At 42.5% G+C, this 22,045-nt stretch overlaps 2 protein-coding genes across 2 annotated transcripts; one reads left to right on the top strand and one right to left on the bottom strand.

The window, feature by feature from the left end:
* The first annotated feature begins 721 nt into the window (after positions 1 to 721).
* LOC134463360 (olfactory receptor class A-like protein 4) lies at positions 722 to 3,730 on the top strand. The gene is made up of 4 exons (XM_063216573.1): positions 722 to 952; positions 1,981 to 2,232; positions 2,664 to 2,918; positions 3,345 to 3,730. Exons 1-4 carry the CDS (start codon positions 722 to 724, stop codon positions 3,555 to 3,557), a joined length of 951 nt encoding a protein of 316 aa, XP_063072643.1. The 3' UTR covers positions 3,558 to 3,730.
* Positions 3,731 to 10,904: 7,174 nt separating this feature from the next.
* On the bottom strand, positions 10,905 to 12,763 carry LOC134463359 (olfactory receptor class A-like protein 4). The gene is made up of 2 exons (XM_063216571.1): positions 12,430 to 12,763; positions 10,905 to 12,133 (listed from the first exon to the last, which is right to left on the bottom strand). Exons 1-2 carry the CDS (start codon positions 12,514 to 12,516, stop codon positions 11,093 to 11,095), a joined length of 1,128 nt encoding a protein of 375 aa, XP_063072641.1. The 5' UTR covers positions 12,517 to 12,763; the 3' UTR covers positions 10,905 to 11,092.
* Between the last annotated feature and the right edge of the window lie 9,282 nt (positions 12,764 to 22,045).

Raw genomic sequence — 22,045 nt, 5'->3', positions numbered from 1 at the left:
CACAGAGAGGAAAAACTGAGTACTATGCAGTACATGTATCAAATATGTCAAATGTCGTAATTCTACATGGTTTTGACTTGAATTTATGGTTGAGAACAGGAAATTATGTGATCATAAAAAACAATCTGCTCCCATTTTCAATCGGAAACAGTACAACTTAGTAAACTACATCTTAAATAATGTCAGAAATGTGCTTGGAATTTAAGTAAGATGACAGCTACGTTTTGGTTTTCACTGTTCATTCTGAATCAAAAAATAAGACAAAATAGACTTGGTCATAAAATCTCTGATACCTCATCCATGGAACCACCCTCCTAATATTCCACCTATAGGCTGTGGTTGGCTACCTGGAGACGACATTAATACAGCAAAACAAACCGCATCCTTGGCTATAATTCACCTTGACGTGGTAGCCCTGGGGATTCGTGACTTGCATCTCCAACAAGTCCTTGGACCAGTTCATGCCAGAATGTTAGGCTGCATACATCAGCCATTACTTCCACGGTGGTGAGCACACTGAAGTCAATCACTGGACCAGACTGAATGGTTTGAACTTTCTGTAGGGCTCAAAAAAGAGATTAAATGTCTTGAGGAGCATTTTGTAATTTTGAGGCTGCATACTAGTGAGACTGTGAATGGAATGGAGTCTCAGACTGAACCCCCTGTGTGGTACAAGGCGGCCATGGACGATGACCTTCACACCACGGTGGAGCCCATTGGCATGGGCCTACGGATCCGGGTGTCGGACGTCCAAACTGCGTTCTACATCTTCCTGGTGGCACTGGGGATCCTGGGGAACGCGGCCATCATCGGTGTCATTGGCGAGAGCATTTTGAAGGACCAGGGCGGAAGCCGCAGCTCAGACATTATTCTGGTGAACATGGCCTTATCCAACCTGGTGGTGTCCATCACCAGGAATGCACTGCTGGTCATATCTGACCTGGGAGTTGAGGTATGTGGAACCCATGACAGACATGGGGTGGAAGATGGGCAGAGACGTAGGAAGTGTAGGAAGTTGAGATGTAAGTGCGATAGAAGTGCTCTTACAGATGTAATTACAACACTAATGGTAATTCGACTATAAACCTATTGGCAGATAGACTTTTTTATTGGGGGTCAAGACAGACTACTGTACATTTCCCCTTATTCTAAGATGGGGATCTTCAACAGGAGCTTACCTGCACCAGGTGCATTGGGTCCAGCTCAGGGGCCTCAGAGAATGCTATTAACAGGATGTTATATTAGTACCGCTATTGATAATGGACAATTGCAACAAGGGTCCAACAGTTCTTGCTACAAGCTTAATCTGGACTGGCAAAGTGAAGTCTAAAAAAAAAAGGGAGAAACGGGGTGTAGAATGCCCCAGTTTCACCTCATCGTGCAGAGACTGCTGTATTTTAATGCCTCACAATAAATTAATGAATTGATTGCTTCACTTGGAATAGTCTGCCCCCTGGGCTTCCACAAAATATCGGACTAATTGATTAGAGGAGGAATCGCATTAAATGTAAAGGGAGGGTGGTCTTTTCAGCAAGACATCAATCTGAGGAGGAAACTGCTGGTTTGTTTTAATGTGACAGTAGAGAACTGATGTGTTTCCTTTTTTTTCACAGCTTTAAGTCTTAACGAGGTAGTCCTGAGATTGAGATAAACTACTTTTTATTCCTAAAGTTTAGGACTTGTGGTCTGAGTTCTATAATTAGGCCTATTGTTTTATGTTTCACATCTCGTGAATGTCTCCAACTAAACCATAGTATTTTACAGTTTTTGTGTCAGTGTGGATGCTAATCTAATCTTCTTCTTCTTCTTCTTCTTCTTCTTCTTCTTCTTCTTCTTCTTCTTCTTCTTCTTCTTCTTCTTCTTCTTCTTCTTCTTCTTCTTCTTCTTCTTCTTCTTCTTATTATTATTATTATTATTATTATTATTATTATTCTCTCTCTCTCTCTCTCTCTCTCTCTCTCTCTCTCTCTCTGAGGATAGCTGTACTCGTCTAAGGAATGGTGTCAATTTCTCATGGGTCTTTGGGTGTGGCTGCGATCCGTCAACGTTTGGTCCATCTTCTTCCTCAGTGCTTTCCACTTCCAGACCCTCCGGCGCGTCTCCCCCTTGTCCGTGAGCAGAGGACCCTCCAAAGTCCTCTTCTTCATCTTCGGCCTCATCTGGTTCCTCAACCTTGTCTACTCTCTCCCTGCGTTTGTCTTCTCGACCAGTGGAGACAGGAACTCCACAGAGGTGTGTGGACGACAGAAAATAGTCAAGAGCTCAAGTTGTTGTAACATGGCAAGGATATATGGTCAGTTAATCCACAGAATTACTGGTCACTGGCGTTCATAACACTGACGACTGTGGGAGATATTCCCATTTGACATAGTGGTGTTACCTATCTCCAAGAAGTTACTAATGGTACAAGGTACAAAACAGTTAACAATTAACGCACAGGAACAAAATAGTTGCTGAATGATACTAGACCAGAAAAATACTGGTAATCATCCGGCCTGCCCATTCACTCATTGTTGAAATGACTCAACTACATCAGAATAACATTGCTATGACTGAGAGCCTAACAGATTAAGACTTGGACATTACCATTTTGGTGACAGTAAGGTTATTATAGAGGCTCTGCACAAAAGGGATCATTTTAATGAGCTGTTTCCCACCTGTAGACCCTGATGCTGGTGAGCAGCACGACGCGCCCCCTGCTGGGCTGCGTGTGGAACTTCCCCGGCTCCTACAGTGGCCTGGCCTACGCCACCACCTCCATGGTGATCCACGAGGGCCTGCCCATCCTCCTCATGAGCATCACCAACATGGGCTCGCTGCTGACGCTCTACGCCCACCGACGCTCCCTGTTGCACTCCCAGAATAACCCAGAGGTGCCCGTCATCAGGAGGGTGCCAGCGGAGAGGAGGGCAGCCAAGGTGAGGAACTCACTCACTCACAGGGCAGGGGAGAGGGGGCACTCAAAGGTTTTCAGGACAATATATTGGATGGGGAATGTATAAAAAATGGAGCATTTAAGAATAACAATATTGTAAACTCAACCAAGAATGTACAGTAAACAGAAAAAACAACAGTTAAGAAGAAAGGTAGGCCTAATTTTATCTTAAACAAGCTGCTATGTAATAATAAAGAAGACATCCCTCTGAATTCCCTCAACTCTCGGATCATTGGGAAAATATCCTCATTGTTTGGTACATGGCAGCATGAAAACAAATCAATACTGTCTCTGGGATGCAAATTGGTGTGGAATTTCACAAATAAAGTATGCGTGCTCTCTCTCTCTCTCTCTCTCTCTCTCTCTCTCTCTCTCTCTCTCTCTCTCTCTCTCTCTCTCTCTCTCTCAGGTGATTCTGGCTCTCATCATGCTCTTCATCTCCTCATGGGGCACCAGTATAATCTCAGTGAACTACTTCAACTACAATCGCGGCACGTCTACTGAGTTCCTGTTGGTCATTGCCCGCTTTGCCAACATCACCTTTATTGCTCTGTCACCCATTGTCTTGGCGGTGGGACACAGACGTCTAAGAGCTGTTCTGAAGGCCTTGCTGACTCACTGACAGCTGGACTGTCTGTCTTAAAGGCCGGAAAGCCTGGGGCTTTGGATGTGGCCAGCTCATTGATTAAATTGAATATGGACAGGCTCGTATCTTGAACGCTGACCAAAAACGAGCCCTTTGGAGTTTGGAGACCTTTGAGTGACCTTTTGAAAGCTGATTGAAACAATGAATGAATGAACAGACACACACGCACACGCACACGCACACGCACGCACACACACACACACACACACACACACACACACACAGGAATTCGTATTCATTGTGAACTGTCACCGTTTCAGAATAAAATCCAGAACATGCACAGCCAGTCATCATCATAAATTCTCTCATCATTCATTCTCTCATGATTTTCTCCAGATCTGAGCGTCTACCAGACCACTGTCCTATTTCTGCTGTACTGTATTCTAAATCGCCCAATAAAGCAGATTTCAAATAAACTGGTGGTTTTATTTTTCTGACTTTTAAGACACATATGGTCATTCTATAATCGGAGTAATATTTTAAGTCCATGCTGGGCTTCTTTTTTTTTTTTTTTTTTTTACATCAGTACAGATTTATCTTTTATAGCCTATAATACAAAAAGTCATCAAATAATGCCATTTTGACGTTTTTATGCCGTCCTATTTTCCAAATGTCAGATTCAGACTTCATATTGACAATTTTGTATGAAATATTTACTAATGTTTATTCTCAGTAGTTATTATAATATGACAAAAGTGTTAAAAATTACATTATTTACCATATTGTATATTAAATTGGGGATTTTGTCTGCGTCCCAGAAAACTGTGTCAACCGTGTCACAAACTGAAACTCCCTCCATAAATTAGCAATGGCTTGGTCCTAAGTCATATGACCAACATCATAAAATGTCATTACCTCCTTGGATGGTAATGTGAAGACCTTTTGGTAAGTTTTTTAGTTCACCTCTTCAATATTTTATTCCATACTTTTTGAGAGGGACAATAGTGTCAACTGTGTTTTCAACATATTCCTCAGAACCTTATTTAGCTATTCTATTTATAATCATACAGATAAAGCCCATGAAAATATGAATTGATTAAGGTCTTGACAGCTCTGAGATCTGCAGTTAGCACAATACTAAAAATGGCCGTCAACTGTATTACGCAAGGTTCGATTCCCAGCCCGGGTCCTTTGCCGACCCCTCCCCATCTCTCTCTCCATTCGCTTCCTGTCTACCTCTCGTACTGTCCTGTCCATAATAAAGTCTAAAAGACCAACAAAAATGTTTTTTTTTAAAACCTACTGTCCAAATCAACGGTGTTGCTTTGAAAAACATTTACCCAATTACAGGTCATTATCTTTCTCAGCACCTCTTGATAGACACAGCAGTGTTCATGGGAGAAGCTGCTACACATTATCATATTGTCTATCATATTGTTTAATTGCATGTTCATAAGTATTCTTCACCTACATACCTCAACTCCCAGGTCAGATATAACCAGCAGGGTGTTCCTGGAGATGGACACCATGAGATTGGAGAAGGTCATGTTCACCAGAATGACGTTTGAGCTGCGTCGTTTTCCGTGACCCGTGATCCTTCGCGATAAGCATTCCAATGGTGCTAACGATGGCCACATTTTCCAGGATCCCGAACACCACCAGAGTGGTATAGCACACTGTCTGAACAGGTGACACTCGCAGCCGAAGAACCATGCCAACCTGCTTGGAGGTCCACTGGGTGTCCTCCTCCATAGCACTTCATCTCAAGAAGAAGAAGAAGAAGAAGAAGAAAAAGAAGGACCTGTCTTCAGCTCTGTCATCACTATTTTCTAAATACATTTCATTTTCTCAGACCTATGACCAGACCTAACCAAACTAGGTCTACACAACTTGAGGGTGATCTGATGTCCGTTGAACTAAATTGGCCCAACCTTCCTCAGAAGATTATTGGCATGGATAATGGTTACGTCCTTCACATCCATCCTCTTCCCAGTGAAGGGGTTTTCCTAGAAGTCATTAACAAACACAGAGTGGGGGAGGACTAATGACAAATGACTGCTAATACCAATAACACATGTACAGGGCCACTGACAGCATTGGCCAGGCCGGGGATGAAGTCATTTGAGGGGTCCCTCACCTAATACATGCAATGTATACAGAAACCAAATCTGCTCACCCCCACAACCCCACCCCCCTGCGCCTGGGACAACTGACCCCGCTGTCCTCCTGTCGGCTGCCGTACACCCTTGAATTTGGTTTATGTCTACAACTTAAGGGTATTTGTGATTACTTATATTGTTCATCATTATGCACACTGATCGCACAAATATTAGAAGTAAACATGAATCATCTTTTTAAATCAAAGTACACGCATCTCATGTTTATTATGTTTAAAAGTTACAAGAAGGTTGCAAGGGGTGGAATACTCAGATTTCTAATGTTCTCCATCAGTTGCTTTCAAATGTTCACTTGTAGAGAGTTACTTGTGCACAATCCCTGGTGCTGAACAAAAAGATTACGAGAGGTCGAAACGTCATTGCCATTGAATGAATGAATAAAAAGAAGAAAAAATAACTTAAAGAAAAAAATCCAAAGGAGAGTGCGAACCTTGCTTTCAAATGTTCCCGTCTGTTGTTCTGCTATCAGGCCACATCCAGTGTCCCCAGGGGGCAGTCTAAATGTAGCGTCAGACATCCCCATATAACAATCACACAGACAGGGGAGCAAATAATTGAAGGCCAGAATAAATGTGCAGCACTAGCAGCTAATATCATGACAAACATCATGAAGCCTGCATGAGAGGGAGAGAGTCATGGATGTGACAATGCACTGTGGTTTTACATAAGCTGTTTGTGTTAAAATTCTTAATAATGAAAAAACATCATCAACAAGATTCAAGATTCAAGGAGTTTATTGTCATTGTCATTAAGGGTACAAAATTGTGGGTCGAGCAACAACACTGCGTAGATTCAAGTATAGACCTAGTAGTAGCCAAAAGTAGTAGTAAATCAAACAAACAAAGCAAACAAACAACCAAACAAAAAGCACAAACAACAACCAAACAGAAAATCCAAGGACATAATAATGGACTATATGCTAGTGGTTGTACATTTAGACCTGTCCAGCAGATTATGATGCTATAGCATCTCCAACTCTCATTTTTCAGGTGGTGACATCAATGACCAAATGGTACACTAACGTTTTCTTCTCCTTAGCTCCCATTTACAAACCCCAACTCCATATAAGTTGGGACGCAAGGTTAATCATGAATAATAACAAAATACTGCCATTTTCAAAAAGTCTGGTTCTGTCATTAGTTGGAGAATGGTACAAAGAAAACATATCAGCCATCAAAACTGACCAAAATTATTGTTTTGGGGGATATTCATGAATTTGTAAATCCAACGCGTCTCAAAAGAGTTGGGACGGGACAATAAAAGGCAGCAAATGTCGAGGAAGACTAAAAACAAAACAAAGGACAAAACTTAACAGTTAATAGCATTAACCGATTAGATGATTTTATATAAAAACAATGTTGATTCCTATCTTGGACATGATTTCAACAGCTTAAATGGTAGTTGTATTCCTTGTCATGTATTTAACATTTGCAATGTTTTCCTTTCTGTTGTGCTTACAGTGTGACAGGTCTTGATCACCAACATGGGCTCGCTGCTCACGCTCTACGCTCACGCTCCACGCCCACCGGCGCTCTTTCCTGCGGTCCCAGGACCTCACGGCGTCCAGAATGTGTGCCGGTGGAGCGCCGTACTGCCAAGGTAATTCATGGTTGACTATACAGTCTCACAATTTGTCAATGTATTGCCATGCACTTAGCTGACACTTTTTCCATGCAATTTGCAGTCATTTACAGGGTATTGGTTACAGTCTGTGGAGCAGTACAGGGTTAGGTACCTTGGGCACCTCAACCATTATTTTTGGTCTTTTATTAGTTTATTTATGACAAGACAGTGAGAGATTTTGTCTGGAAACATGTGGGGGAGAGATATGGGGTAGGTTGGGCAAAGGACCCAGTCCGGAATCGAACCCAGGTCGCTGGCGCATAGCAGCTCAGTGCCCTACCATTAGAGCCACGGTAGGGCCAAGGGTACCTCAACCATGGAGTGCGATAGGGAGTGCGATAGGGTGGGATTTTCACCGGCAACCATCTAATCTAAAGCCCATCCGCACAACCGTGAGGACATGGCTTCATACAGTATACCGTATGGCAAGACTGAGCTTCAATACATGTCCTCAAAGGTCAAAGGTCACATAGTGATGCAAAAGGCAGCCACTGTGACAAGCATGTTTCAGTGTTTAGTTTAGGGAAAGGTTTAGGTCTACGAAACCTGGCTCTATGTGTCATGATGTGACGCAAAAGGGTGACCTTTGGTGTCATTTCTTGAGGCCTGTTCATAAATGTACCTTTGGCGGCATGTAGTACAGTATATTGATGCAATATTGTCCAGCATAAATACCTCTTTGATTCATTGATTGTAAATCTCTCTGTCTCTGTCTCTGTCTCTGTCTCTCTCTCTCTCTCTCTCTCTCTCTCTCTCTCTCTCTCTCTCTCTCTCTCTCTCTCTCTCTCTCTCTCTCTCTCTTCATTTATAGGTGATCCTAGCCCTGATCATGCTGTTTGTCAGCTCTTGGGGCACCAGCATGATTTCTGTAAACTACTTTAATTACAGCAGTGGTCCATCCACAGAGTATCTGCAGGTGATTGCTCACACTTTGTCAGCACTGCATTCATTGCTCTCTCTCCAATTGTTCTAGCAGTTGGACACAGGCACGTCAGAGGCGTGCTGAGGGCTTGTCTGGTTAACTTAACAAAGCCTCTGGACATTATTGCAAAAAGGTGAAGTGACTATGATCACTGAAACAAAACAAACACTTAAAAGTGGTCACATACTGTCCAATCAAATATGTTGTGGTGAACCATGTTATAAGGAAGCAAGAGATTTATATCAGGTTTTTTAAAATTGCATAATTTGTTCACTGTTTCATGTGTGATGCAATTAAATCACTTGAATATCAACTGGCAAATACTTAGTAGGCTACATATTCACCTTCTCAAGACCCCATCTAAGTTTTAAGGTCAAATATTAATTTATTATGAATGTTTCGTTTGTATCTTTGAAGACGGCCTACACTGAGGCCAATCATGATCTTGTGAACTATATAAATAAAAAAAGCTTTATTCTGAAGACGACAGAGGGAGCCTTGGATTTCCTGCATTCTTTACTATACATGTCCAATGTTGTTTGGGATAGACTCCAATGTTGTTTGGGATTAAGATTATTTCTTAATTATCCTGTATCCTATATCTGATCTCTTAATTTGGTTGGTAGGGTTTTACCCCCCAATACACACACACACACACACACACACACACACACACACACACACACACACACACACACACACACACACACACACACACACACACACACACACACACACACACACACACACACACACACGTACACACACCATCCTCTCCTTACTTTTGGCCCCATGGGAGTGTTAATTAGCTAACTACTAAATGCCAACGATGCACATTTCTCCTCCAACAGCGGATGATGATTAATTAATCTCTGGTGTGTCCCTCTAATGTGCATGCTCATGGTAATCGCCTGCCTGAGGAGCTCTCCTGCCTGCTTGGATTTCAAATGAGAAGCCGAGCTGGGTGGTGATAAGTCATCCATGGTCCAGTGATATATATATATGTACTGTATGATGTCATATATAATAGAAACTGATAAGATATGACATGTTATGATATGATAAGGCAGGATATGCATGACTTACTGTATGCATGACAAGTCCGCACACTCATATAAAACACAATAAGGTAGTATTTAAGTAGCGATACTAATAAGTGTAGTATTAATTAATAAAGTGTTTTGAAACTATCAGCAGAAGTACTGAAACAATTTTCACATAGTACATTTACAAGTCTGCCGTGCCATTTTTGTACAGTTCAAAGGCTACACACAATATATTTACAGCACAGGTCATACATACACACAACATGATTAACTAGAAGCACTCAGAGAGCGCAGACCTCCGCCACGGAAGCTGCTTGATACATTTGACTATGTCACACCCTTAGTCTTTCTGCCTTCTTTTTGTATAGCACCCGCAATTCAATTCCTGGTCACTAGGGGGCGTTTAGATGGTGAAGAATCTTTTGAAAAGTCCTGGTTCCGGTTCGTGATCCGGATCACCACCAGAATTTAATCACTTGTTCTTTGGGTCATTACTATCAACTCCACAAAGTTTCATTCAAATCAGTTACTTAGTTTTTGAGTTATCCTACTGACAGAATCTTTTAAAAAGTCCTGGTTCCGGTTCGTGATCCGGATCACCACCAAAATTGAATCACTTGTTCCTTGGGTCATTATCAACAAACCCACGTCCAAAACCGTTGATTAGTTTTTGAGTTATGCCGCTGACAAACAGACAGACAGACAGACAGACAGACAGACAAACAGACCAACGTGACCGAAAACATTACTTCCTTGGCGGAGGTAACTAATTCCATTAGATCCACTATATCAAATTAATTTAAAGGTTACATTTCATAGTGAATTCCATTTCATTCCATGTTGTAAAGTCATGTCAGAGGCTTTCATCTACCATCTGTTCGTTTATTTATTAACAGCTGTGAGAAAAAAATCCTGTTTATTTTTCATCAAACCTTCCATCTTTCAGACTATTCCGCCTTTAAAGCAGTACAAAAATGTGATGTTATTTCAACGCTTAGAGAGTGCTCTGGGACCAAATAATCTAACAACGTTAAATCGACTCTCTCAGTGTTGAATCAACACTGCAAAATGTGCTGTGTATGTGCATTAATCATCACCTACTATCGTAGCCTATACCAGCAACATGATGGCTGTCATCAGGCCTGCCTCTGCCGAGGCGGTGACATTTTCTCTGTGTGTAGTGTAGGCCTACCCGCAGTGCAGTGCAGTGCAGTGCTACTTTCCTCCCTGACGACGCCTCCCGCTGTGGGCGCTGTTGAATGTCATCATGTCACACTGAATACTCTGAGCTATTTTTTTTTTTGCCTGACATATTACGCCACCACCACAAAATGAGCTGTGATAACAAAATGCTCCCACATACAGTAAGGCTACAAACTGACACAGAATGACATGGAAAAAGCTGTTAAAATACATCATGTACATAGGCTATTGCATGAATGCATATCGAATGCATATAGAATATGTTGTATTTTGTAGCGAAGTGGTTCAGAAAATACAGACTTAGTACAGATTTACACTTCACCTGCTGCATAGTGTATGTCTGCCTGTGACCTCACACAGAAAACATAATGAATAAACTGTGCAATAAAGGTGCTAAATGTACCTGTTTTTTTAATTGTTTGCATTTTTGTGTTGTTTTGAGTTGTGATTTGTGGAAAAACTACAGAATGAAAGCATGTTACTCTAAATTGATTGAGATTGCAATTCATGTAGGCTACTATGTACAATACATACAGCATACCCAGACATAACACACGTACACACACACAAACAAATAGACACTTGACTGTATTAGTCTTTCTAGGTTTTACCAAGCGCTTCCACCTTGATGACCCGTCTGTCTCTCTGGCTCTTGGTCAGCTCAGTTTGTCTAGTGACACTCATGTCAGACACCGGCGCCTCCTCCTTAGCTCCCCCTTTCGCGTTGCACTTGGCCCTGTCCACCCAGCCCAGTATCATCCCCGTGATCCGCCTCCGCAGCTTCCCGTGGCCCAGCGCCACCACCATGGGGCTGAAGCCCACGAAGAGCGACGCGGAGAAGTGAGACACCGTTAGCAGTCCCTCCGCATGGTGCCCGCCGTCGTGGTTGTAGTGGGTCACCGCTGCCACCTGCAGCGCCCAGCACACCACGAACAGAGAGACCAGTGCCATGATGACGCCGCCGGCCTTGCGTTCGCTAGCCGCGTGCCTACCCAGCTCCCCCTGTTGCTGCTGGTTGTGCTGAGGCTGCCCATCTCCACCGCCACCGATGGCTGTCACGGAGCGGATGTGGCGCGCCAGCGTGTGGAGCGTCGCCAGGTTGGTGCCCATCATCAGCACCAGCGGCGCCACCTCGTTGAGCGCCAGCGAGGCAGAGGCGAAGGCCGACCCCTGCTCGGCGGTGGGGAACTCCCAGACACAGCCCAGCAGCGGGCGCGTGGTGCAGCTGATCACCATCAGCTCCACGGTGGCGTTGCCGTGCACGTGCGTGGTGTAGACCAGCGCGGGCAGCGAGAAGGCCAGGTTGACGCCCCACACCAGTGCCAGGGCCGCCCACACCTGCCGGCGCTCGCGCCGCTGCGCCAGGGGCCCCACCATCACGCGCTGGCGCCGCAGCTTGAGGCATTGGAAGGCGCTGAGGGCCAGCGTGACCCAGCAGCCCACCGCGCGCCACCACACCCACAGCAGCATGAAGAGACGGCACCAGCTCGGCGCCAGCGTGACCTCCAGGCCCAGGTCGGAGATGAAGATGGGCACGGTGCGGAAGAGCGAGGTCAGCAGGTTGGCCATGGACAGGTTGACCAGGATGACGTCCGACGACGGCAGGTGTCGAGAGGAGCTCCCTGTGGCTGACTCGAACACCTGGGGACGGAGATGGGATATTAGGTGCCAGTGACATGCATACACACACACACACAGACACACACACACACACACACACATTTAGGGAAAAACACTGTAAGTGTCTTAGTCCATTAACCATCCCTAGGCAAGAGTAAAATACAATTTGTGCTCAAATATCTGGAAGTGTAGTGAGAGAAAAATGGAAATGCAGAACGCATATGCAATCCAATGAACCAATGTGCCGATGAGCTGCTGATACCGATCCCTTAAGAACATCAGCATTTTGTTGTTTGCCGGCTATCTAACTCACTCACCACATAGATGACCAGAATGTTCCCGATGATCCCTGAGAAGACCAGAAGACCAAATAAGATGGCATCTACCGTGAGCACCTCAGACATATCTCCATGAAGACCAGAAGTCCAAATAAGATGGCTTCTAACGTTAGCACCTCAGACATGTCTGAGTCTCCATCAGTTGGTCTGGTTTGACTCTCTGCCAGCCATACTCTGTTGGCGTAATGCGCTGAAGGACAGCTCACCTCACTTTGCAATCTGTTATAGCCTCATTGGAAAAACAGCGAATTAATTACATATGAATGCCTCTCACATCTATGTTGGCGCGTTTCATTATTGCTGATTGAGAGGCTCTTCTTGGCCATTGACAATCACCACATAATCTGTTGCACGGCAACAATTTCTGTCCATTGCTCATGTGTTCCAGACTGATGCAGTGGTTCCAGTGAGAGCATGCCGCACAACTCAGCACTGGTTGTAGTAGCCCACAGTGTTCAATGTGGAGCATACAGTTTAAAACAGCTCTAGTAGCCTATTAAAATATATCAAAATTAAGACATTGGCCCAAAGTTAACGGACATTAGCTAATCATTGCTGTAGGACATGCCTCTAAATTAAATGTTTTTATTCTGTAAGGTTTCAAGCCAAGGTGACAAGATTTTGAAAAGGCCTCATTTTAACCAGTGACCAAGAGTTGATCTTATTTCTATGTATTCTACACATGTTACTTCTATGTATTTTTTGGAAATTTGAAATAATCAAATAGTGCACTTTCCAACAGAATTAGCACAGTGAATAAAAAAAAATAAAAATAAAAAAATCCCACATTGTGTAAAACAGTGTTTCCCGAACAGGGGGTTCATGTACCACTAGGCTAGGCTTATCAAGTCAAGTCAAAGTTTATTTAATGCACTTTTAAAACAACATGAGCAGCTGACCAAAGTGCTAACAGGAAGGCCTAAGTAAAGACTTGAAACAACCTGGAGCAACACAGACAAAGGGACATGAAGACACCCATAAAAACACACACACAAAAAACAAAATTTTAAAAAGCACAAGCATTAAGATACGGTGTAGCTAAAACAATACACCAAGAGAAATCAGGATCAATGAAGGGTATATATCAAAGTAAACTAAAAGAAATATCAGGGATCACACAGGAATGTCAATACATAATAAGGGTAAAAGACAATAAATAAATAAATAAGTGAAAAAATGTCCAGTTGAGATTAAAAGACAAGAACTGGGATCAAGGAGAAATAAAAGTCTGGGCATAAAAGTGGGTCTTAAAAACAGCTAAGGAGGGAGCTAGGCGGATGTGAAGAGGGAGCTCGTTCCACAGTTTAGGACCAACAACTGCAAAGGCCCAATCCCCTCTACTTTTTAGTCTAGAGCGGGGCACCACTTGACACATTTTGCCGGCAGACCTAACTGCCCTGGAGTGGTTCTGAATAGTTAAAAGATCAGCTAGGGAGGTGGGTGCCAGACCGTGTAGGGCTTTAAAAACAAATAAAAGAATCTTAAAATTTATCCTGTATCATATGGGGAGCCAGTGGAGGGCAGCAGCAAGTACAGGAGTGATATGCTTCTGCCTACGTGTCTTGGTGAGGAGACGTGCTGTTGCATTTTGAACAAGTTGTAGCCGAGTGAGAGAGGCGGAGCTTATGCCGGCATAAAGGCAAGGCAAGGCAAGGCAAGGCAAGTTTATTTATATAGCGCATTTCATACACAGGTGCAACTCAATGTGCTTCACAAAGTTAACAAATGTAAATGAAAGGAAACAGGGAAGAAAGAAGGAAATGAATTAGAGTCAAAAAACATTTAAAACATTAAGATAAAACATGAGGTAAAAATAATAATAAAATAAAATAAAACAAATTAAATAAACATAAAAATAAAAATAATAATAAAAAAAGAATGATTTGTAATATAAGCTAGGGGAAAGCATCTGAGAACAGCTTTGTCTTGAGTCTAGATTTAAAGCTATCAATAGTGGGTGCATTTTTTACATCATCTGGAAGCTGGTTCCAAAGCTTTGAAGCATAGAAGCTAAAGGCTGCCTCTCCACACTTTGTTTTGACTTTTGGAATCACCAGCAAATTCTTCTCCGTTGACCTTAGTGACCTAGTTGGTGCATACAGCTGAAACATATCCAGTAGATATGTGGGTCCCATTCCATTTAATGATTTAAACACAAGTAGCATTGCCTTAAAATCAATTCTGTAGCTTACTGGGAGCCAATGCAGCGATCTTAAAATCGGAGTAATGTGGTCGAACTTCCTTGTCTTTGTAAGAACCCTTGCAGCTGCATTTTGTACAAGTTGAAGCTGTTTAATGGTCTTATTGGGGAGGCCAGTAAAAAGACTGTTACAGTAATCAACTTTACTAGAAATGAAGGCATGTATTAGCTTCTCCAGATCATGTTTAGACATTAGGCCCCTAAATTTAGAGACGTTTTTTATGTGATAAAATGCAGACTTAGTAATAGCTTTCACGTGACTGTTGAAGTTTAGGTCACTGTCAATGAGGACCCCAAGATTTTTAACTGTTTCCCTTGCTTTCAGCCCCTTCGTTTCAAGGATAGTAGCAATCTTTTGTCTCTCCTCTCTTTTCCCAAATATAATTACTTCAGTTTATCTGTGTTCAGCTGAAGGAAATTGTGAGACATCCATTTGTTAATTTGGTCCATGCAATGATAGAGTGATTCAAGGGGGGTGTAGTCATTGGGGGACATAGATAAGTAGAGCTGGGTATCATCCGCATAGCTATGGTAATTTATGGAGTTATTCTCGATAATGTGTCCCAGTGGCAACATATACAGATTGAACAGTAGTGGTCCCAGAATGGAGCCCTGGGGGACCCCACAATTCAGAGACATCGGTGATGAGGTATGTCTTCCAATGGCGACAAAAAAACTTCTTTGTTGTAAGTACGATTTTAACCAGTTGATCACTATGCCTGTAAAGCCAACCCAGTGTTCCAGTCTATGTAGTAGTATAGAATGATTAACTGTCTCGAAAGCTGCACTTAAATCCAGTAGCACCAAGACGGATGATTTGCCAGCATCAGAATGCAATCTTATGTCATTCATAACTTTAATAAGAGCTGTTTCAGTGCTGTGGTAGGCACGGAAACCTGATTGAAACTTATCAAAATACAAAGCGGATTCCAAAAAAGTTGGGACACTTGGTATTTTGTGAATAAAATCAAAATGCTGGCATTTTCAAAACATTCAATATGTCAATAAGGTAGCGCATTGTGTATAGACAGCATATCAGTTGTTAAAGCCAAGCAGAATGATTGTTTTGGGGTAATTATCGGATCATTTAAAATTTCACCCTAGCAACGAATTCCAAAAAAGCTGGGACAGGGCCAATAAAATGCTTTTTATGTTGGATAAGACTAAACACAACACAAGGGAGGAGACTTAACATTTAAATACTTTGACTGATGGCATGATTTTATTTAAAAAATAGATATTTTCATATGCGAGACATGATTTCAGCAGCTCAACTGATAGGTGTGTTCTTCGACTTGTTTACCTTCTTGTTATGCTTAATATGTGGCATGTCCTGACTGCAAGACAACAATTGTGTCACTTGTTTACTCTTATGATGGAACCACACTGTTGGAACATAGTAGAGATTGAAATTTGCCATCATTGTGGGGCAATATCTAAAGGCTGTGCTCCAAAATATAATGCCGTGGTAGCTATGTATGCTGTTTAAAGTCTGAATATATCATTCAGCCCTCTTTTTAATGCTCTATATGAGTAAGACCATAACCAAGGCATCTCTGCACCCCTTTACCATCATATATGCTGTCTTTCAGACTGACCACTACATCAAGCTGAAGTATTAATTTTCTTCATAACCTGGAGGGTGCATGACTCCATGATTTAAAAAAAGAATGAAATATTTTCCATTCTGTAATCAGAGGACAGTTTCACATGTCTCCTATGTCCATCTAGAATGAACATTGCCACTTGCAACACTGTTTAATGTCTGCATCATGTGCCTTAATCAAGTGTTGTGTTTATGGTCATTTTTTCAACAGCTGTCATTGTTGGAGTGTCATAGTTTGCTTATTGACGATGGGTATGTCATGATCTCATAACTCGTGCAATGATGTTACAGAACTCTACATTACAGAAATAGGCCTTATATGCCTGCAATTTTGATAACTCAATCTTTCTGTGTAATAGATCAGTAATTAGTCCCTCAAAGTCTTCGCTACTGAGTGCCACAACCTCTCTGTGGTGGTATTTTATTTGTGCATTCATGTTGGCAGTCAATATAGTTCCTTTCAAAATATTCCTCCTTGTGTTATTTTTAGAATCATCCAACTATTACAATTTTTTTGGCCCTGTCCCAACTTTTTTGAGATTTGTTGCATGGGTCAATTTTTAAATGACCACATATTTCCCTCAAAACAATGCTTTTGCCTCATTATAACTGTTCCTATGCTGACCTTGTGCCATTGTGCATCTTATGCATGGATTGAATGTTTTGAAAAGGCCAGCATTTTTATTTTATTCACAAAATACCAAGTGTCCCAACTTTTTTGGAATCCGCTTGTAGCTATTAGACATTAGAAAGGCAGTTAATTGGTTAAAAACAATTTTCTCTATTATTTTACCCATGAATGGTAGATTGGATATGGGCCTATAGTTGTTTAGTACCAGTGCATCCAGGTTGTTCTTTTTCAGTAAGGGTTTCACAACTGCTTCTTTCAGACAGCCTGGGAATATGCCTGTTTGTAGTGAGGTGTTGATGATCTGAAGTACATCTGGTGATATTAGATGTAAGATGGATTTGAAGAAGGCTGTTGGTAGAATATCTAAGTCAGATGTAGAGGAGCTAAGACTTTGTACCGTTGTATTAAGAATGTCCACATCAACTAAATGAAAATTTCTCATGAGGTTAGGATTTAACTTCACCTTCAACGCATGAAGGGCGTTGCAGTAGTCTAAGCGGGAGGTGACAAAAGCATGGAAAACATTTTCAAAAATTTTAAAAGATAAAAAAGGCTTGGCCTTGGATAAAAACCTTAGTTGATAAAAACTGGATCTTATGACCATGTTGATTTGTTTAGCCATTTTAAAAATAGGATCAAGGGTCACACCAAGGTTTTTTGCCTTATCTTTGACATAGGGTCCAAGAGGGCCTAGGTCAATAGGTGGGCCAGGGGAAGTATTGGGCCGAAGCACTAAAACTTCAGTTTTACTTTCATTAAAATTTAGAAAATTAAGAGCCATCCAATCCCATACTTATGGGTTTACAATGCAGGGCAACAGGGTATGAGATAAGTTGTAGAGAATGAGTGAAGAGGTACTTTACTTATGGCATTACAAAAAGGCTTAGGGGGTACGCGAGACAAAAAAAGGGGTTAGGAAACAGTGCTGTACATGACTCAGTTTACAGTGTGTACAGTAATAAAACCCAGATTCAGATGAGATGATGTAACAAATGAGGACATGGAGGAGGAAAAAAATGTCCAGAGTGTTCTAGGACACGGCCTCAAGAGACTGCCAGTGGTGGCGCCAACCTAAAAATCCCTTAAATAATGCCTACACACATCTCAGCAGAGGGAGGGAGAGGACAAAACGCTGCACTTCACAGAACGCTGCATTTCACTTAACTGACTCGATTCAGAAAAAAAGGGGTTTTGAAGCTAATGTTTGTAAAGCAAAATGTTACCGTTGCTTTTAAGTCATCATTCCATTAAAAATAGACATAACAGGACACATAATATGTCATTCACTCAATTGTCTTACTCTAAGCATAATCTCTTTTCAGGCCCAAAATCTTTTTGTTCTTGCAATACTGTACACTTTAAAAGTGGCAGTCTTTTTTATCTGTTAGCAGCTAGCTCAGTTATTGGCGAGTGAACTAATGAATGGAACCAGGGCCACTGACAGTTTTGGCCGAAATACCCCCTCCAATACATACAATTTAATAAAGACCCAATTCTGGGCCCCCTCTCCCTGGGCCTGGGACACTGATCCCTTTGTTCCCCCTGTTGGCTTCCGAACCCTGAATGGAAGCTAGGCATTGTATAGCTCTTTCCCGCAGGGACTTATTAGACACTGCCTCTGCTTCCACTGAGTCGGCATGTTTGTGTTGGTGCTAGCGTTTCATGACACATCACTTTGGTCCTCAGTGCATGGTGATCTCTAGCCTGTGTTTTTGTTTGTGGATGCCTGCTTTGCTGACCTGATGGGCTCAGAGGGACTGAGATAATTAATTATCAGATTAATACACAGAAACACAACATGACAAATGTAAAAAAAAGTCTGTGAGACACTAGGATAAATATAGGCCTGAAATTGTTTTGTTTTTTTTAAATTAACCTAATACACTTTTGTTGATGTGCGGACTAGGGAGTAAAAGTGGTGTAAATTCTGTGGAAATCTGTTCTGTAAGATTTGTGTGTCTTTTTTAATACTACATTTAAAATCTATGTAATCAGACTTCTATTATAACTAGACTGCGGATGTTCGATGTGTTGTGAAGCAACGGCTGGGGGCGGGACATGGGACGATTTTTGGGCGGAAGAAGGAAGTAGAGCGCCTTTTCCCATTACTAAGCGCATACGACTTTGTTGCGAGCAAAGAGGCTTGAGACAAGAGGGCTTACTCACGTCATAACAGCGTAGTAGGAAATGATGGCGAGGGGAGTACGGAAATGTTATTCACTGTGGAACCAGTGTTGCCAGATTGGGCGGTTTCCCGCCCAATTGGGCGGTTTTGCGTTGGTTTCTGCGGGAAGGAACGCTCTTGGGCGGGTGTGTAACAATTGGGCTGTTTTCAGATGAGTTGGGCGGGTTTTTTTTATTTATTTTTTTAATCCCTCTGTAGCTTAGGCTCTACCCTTTCTGTGCCCCCTCCAATGTTCAGACAACACATTTAGCCTTGGCTACATCACCCATGTCAGCTGGCCACCCTGAAGTTCCTAAACTGAGATTGGAAGGCGGCAGAGTAGTTGTCATGGTAGCGAGAGACTCGGAGGGTAAACGGAGGTTTTTTTTTTTAGACTTAAGTAAATGACAACCAACCACCGACCGTACAGCTTTGACAAAGGACAGGATTATTGGCCTACTTGACATTTAATTTGATAAGTGTTGAGTAAATCCAAATTATTCTGTGATGCAATCGAACATTTGATTGCTGCCCAAAGCTGAGTTTTTGACAAGGTGCATAATATGCAGCGCCGTGTGAAATGTTGCAAAATGTAGTAGTAGAGTCTAGTAGTCTCCTAGGTTACACAGACGTCCCACACACACACACACACACAGACACAGCCAGCGCGCGCGCAGAGAGAGCGAGCTGAACTTGTGGACCTCTAGTTAAGTTGTTTAATATTTTACATGCAAGCCGAATAAAGCTGAAGAACCGTCTGATGATGTTACAGATGCCAACCTCTTCGTATGTGGTGGTGGTGGAATATTTTCTACCTAGTGAAAGGAAGGCTATTCAACCGAACTTTGCTGAGGCTAAGCTTAGCCATGAAATCCGCGGATTACAGATGAGTCTACAGATGAGACGTTCAATTGACTGCTACGGGGACCGTACCGTATGCTATGTGGAAGTATTTGACTTTATTGACAACGACTTGGATAGCAGTTTTCATCAGCATGATTTCGGAGTTATGACGATGATGTAGGCTATTGAGGCTACACACGCAGCCTGGGGAGGGTAAGTCACTGGCTATTTCCATTATTAGCACAGGCTGCTGAGTGAATAGGCCTATATTTCGCTGTTTTAGTATGTGCAGTTATGTGCTGGCATATACTTAAAGAATCTCTGCTGGCATGTTATGGGTTGACGGCATGATACCTGCTCTGTTCTTCTGTACTGGAATAATTGACTGATTGTGATGGGTTAGAACACTCTTTCATTCTCAACAGGGGTGCAGAGGCACCCTGGGGTGCCACAGTCTCCCCTCAGGGGTGCCGCGGAAACGTGGCTGATAAATAAATTATATAATATAATACATATTTGTCTAAATTGATAAATTAATGCTAGTAACTGGAATCTTTCATTTGCCATTTACGCACAATAAAGTAAATAGGTCGTCCCAGTCATCTGCAACTTCAAACGTAGGTCGCGTGACGTCTCCAAATGTGTTACTTTTCTAATCTTGTGTGGTATCGGATGCAATAGTTGGTTTGGAAATGTTTCATGAATTGAAAGGGTGCCTCGTCTAAAAAAAAGGTTGAGAAACACTGGGTTAGAAGGCCTACTGTTGCCTGCTTTGTCATTTTATTCCCAAAAGTGGTCTTATGTCGTCACATACAAGCAACAAGTACAACTGTTTTGCAATGTGGAGTCAAGTTTTACAAACGTCAGGGCTCTAAATTATATCAGCCAACTGGCCAAATACAGGTGAAATTTCAGCTTTGACTGGATGAAAAGACCACCAACTAACTAGCCATTTCAAAGCTATAAAAAGCAAATAAATACACCTAAATGTATGTACTAGCAGCCTCCGACGCAACTCACTTCAATATATCGGCCCAAAAAGACTTTCTGAGCCTCTATTGAAATTGGGCGGGTTTTAGTGCCTCCTGGCGGTTTTTGAACACATTTTGGGCGGGTAGTCATCAGCTACATCTGGCAACACTGTGTGGAACAGGTCATAGGACAGCGTGAATGTCTGTCAGCTGTCCTTAATTACCCCCAGCAATTACTGCTGACCAACAGCTGCCGTTACTTGGCCACAAATTACGGAGTACGAAAATGGCATCCATCGTGGATGGATGACCAATGACCATGCGCAAGGGAGTTAATTTTCCATCCACTCGTGTCCTCAGGCAACGCCCCCGTACTACACCGTGGCCAATGCATTCCCCGCCATGAGATTGTTCTTTCTCTTGAGTTTCTTTGGTTGCGAGCGTCGACGTTGCGCAAGGAACGTCAGCGAGAACTTGTTGTCACGATGTGGGTGTCATTAAATACAGCGCATTTGCAGTCGGCCACAAATATGAACGAGACGATGAGCTCGCACCGGTTTGCTCTACTAACACACCACGTGTGAGGAGTGGGGGGACAGGCAGTGAGGAGGAGCTGAAATGGGGACCTGCGCAAACTTGTGTAGAGGTGTGAGACAAGACCCATATACACACGTGAGTGAGTTGTTGACCAACCAGTTCATGGGCGCGTGACCTCGGAGGCAGTCCGCCGACGAGCGTTGAAGGGGATAAGCAACTGCAGAGGTTGCAAGATCTGACTACAGCCGCATTCATCCCGCGATAGTTTTACACCATGTGACATGTCACCTCGTCAACGCAACGTCGACGAAATTTATAAGTTTGACAGGAAATCTAACCGTCATGCAGCATTTTCCATCCAGGGTGCATTGCTGTCTAAATGTGCATGCATGCGTTGACACATCTCGAATGCACCTATTCTCAATGGTGGGCTTGAAGCCATATACCTCCTTGCCAATTCTTGCCAAGTCGGCTCTGTTTCGTTCCTACGATAGTTTCCCCTCCCTTCCAAACAGCCCAGATATTTTTTTCAGGCTGACCCTGTATTTAAGAGAGCTATTAAAATAGTTGACCAATGAGCATGGATATTTGGGTTGATTGGCAGTTGACATTCTTTAGAATTATTGTTTTGATTGACAGGCAG

This window comes from Engraulis encrasicolus, chromosome 14 (assembly GCF_034702125.1).
Source record: "Engraulis encrasicolus isolate BLACKSEA-1 chromosome 14, IST_EnEncr_1.0, whole genome shotgun sequence".
Classification (NCBI taxonomy): domain Eukaryota; kingdom Metazoa; phylum Chordata; class Actinopteri; order Clupeiformes; family Engraulidae; genus Engraulis; species Engraulis encrasicolus.
Note: the sequence above shows the minus strand (reverse complement) of the source record. Positions and strands in the feature narration are given on the sequence as shown.

What these genes read in the sequence shown, in the direction of transcription:
- LOC134463359 (XM_063216571.1), bottom strand. Translation starts at nt 12,516, where the DNA reads ATGTCTGAGGTGCTCACGGTAGATGCCATCTTATTTGGTCTTCTGGTC. An exon ending in ACATTCTGGTCATCTATGTG is followed by an intron (nt 12,134 to 12,429) that starts GTGAGTGAGTTA and finishes CTCCGTCCCCAG; the next exon opens with GTGTTCGAGTCAGCCACAGG.
- LOC134463360 (XM_063216573.1), top strand. Translation starts at nt 722, where the DNA reads ATGGGCCTACGGATCCGGGTGTCGGACGTCCAAACTGCGTTCTACATC. An exon ending in GAGACAGGAACTCCACAGAG is followed by an intron (nt 2,233 to 2,663) that starts GTGTGTGGACGA and finishes TCCCACCTGTAG; the next exon opens with ACCCTGATGCTGGTGAGCAG. An exon ending in CGGAGAGGAGGGCAGCCAAG is followed by an intron (nt 2,919 to 3,344) that starts GTGAGGAACTCA and finishes TCTCTCTCTCAG; the next exon opens with GTGATTCTGGCTCTCATCAT.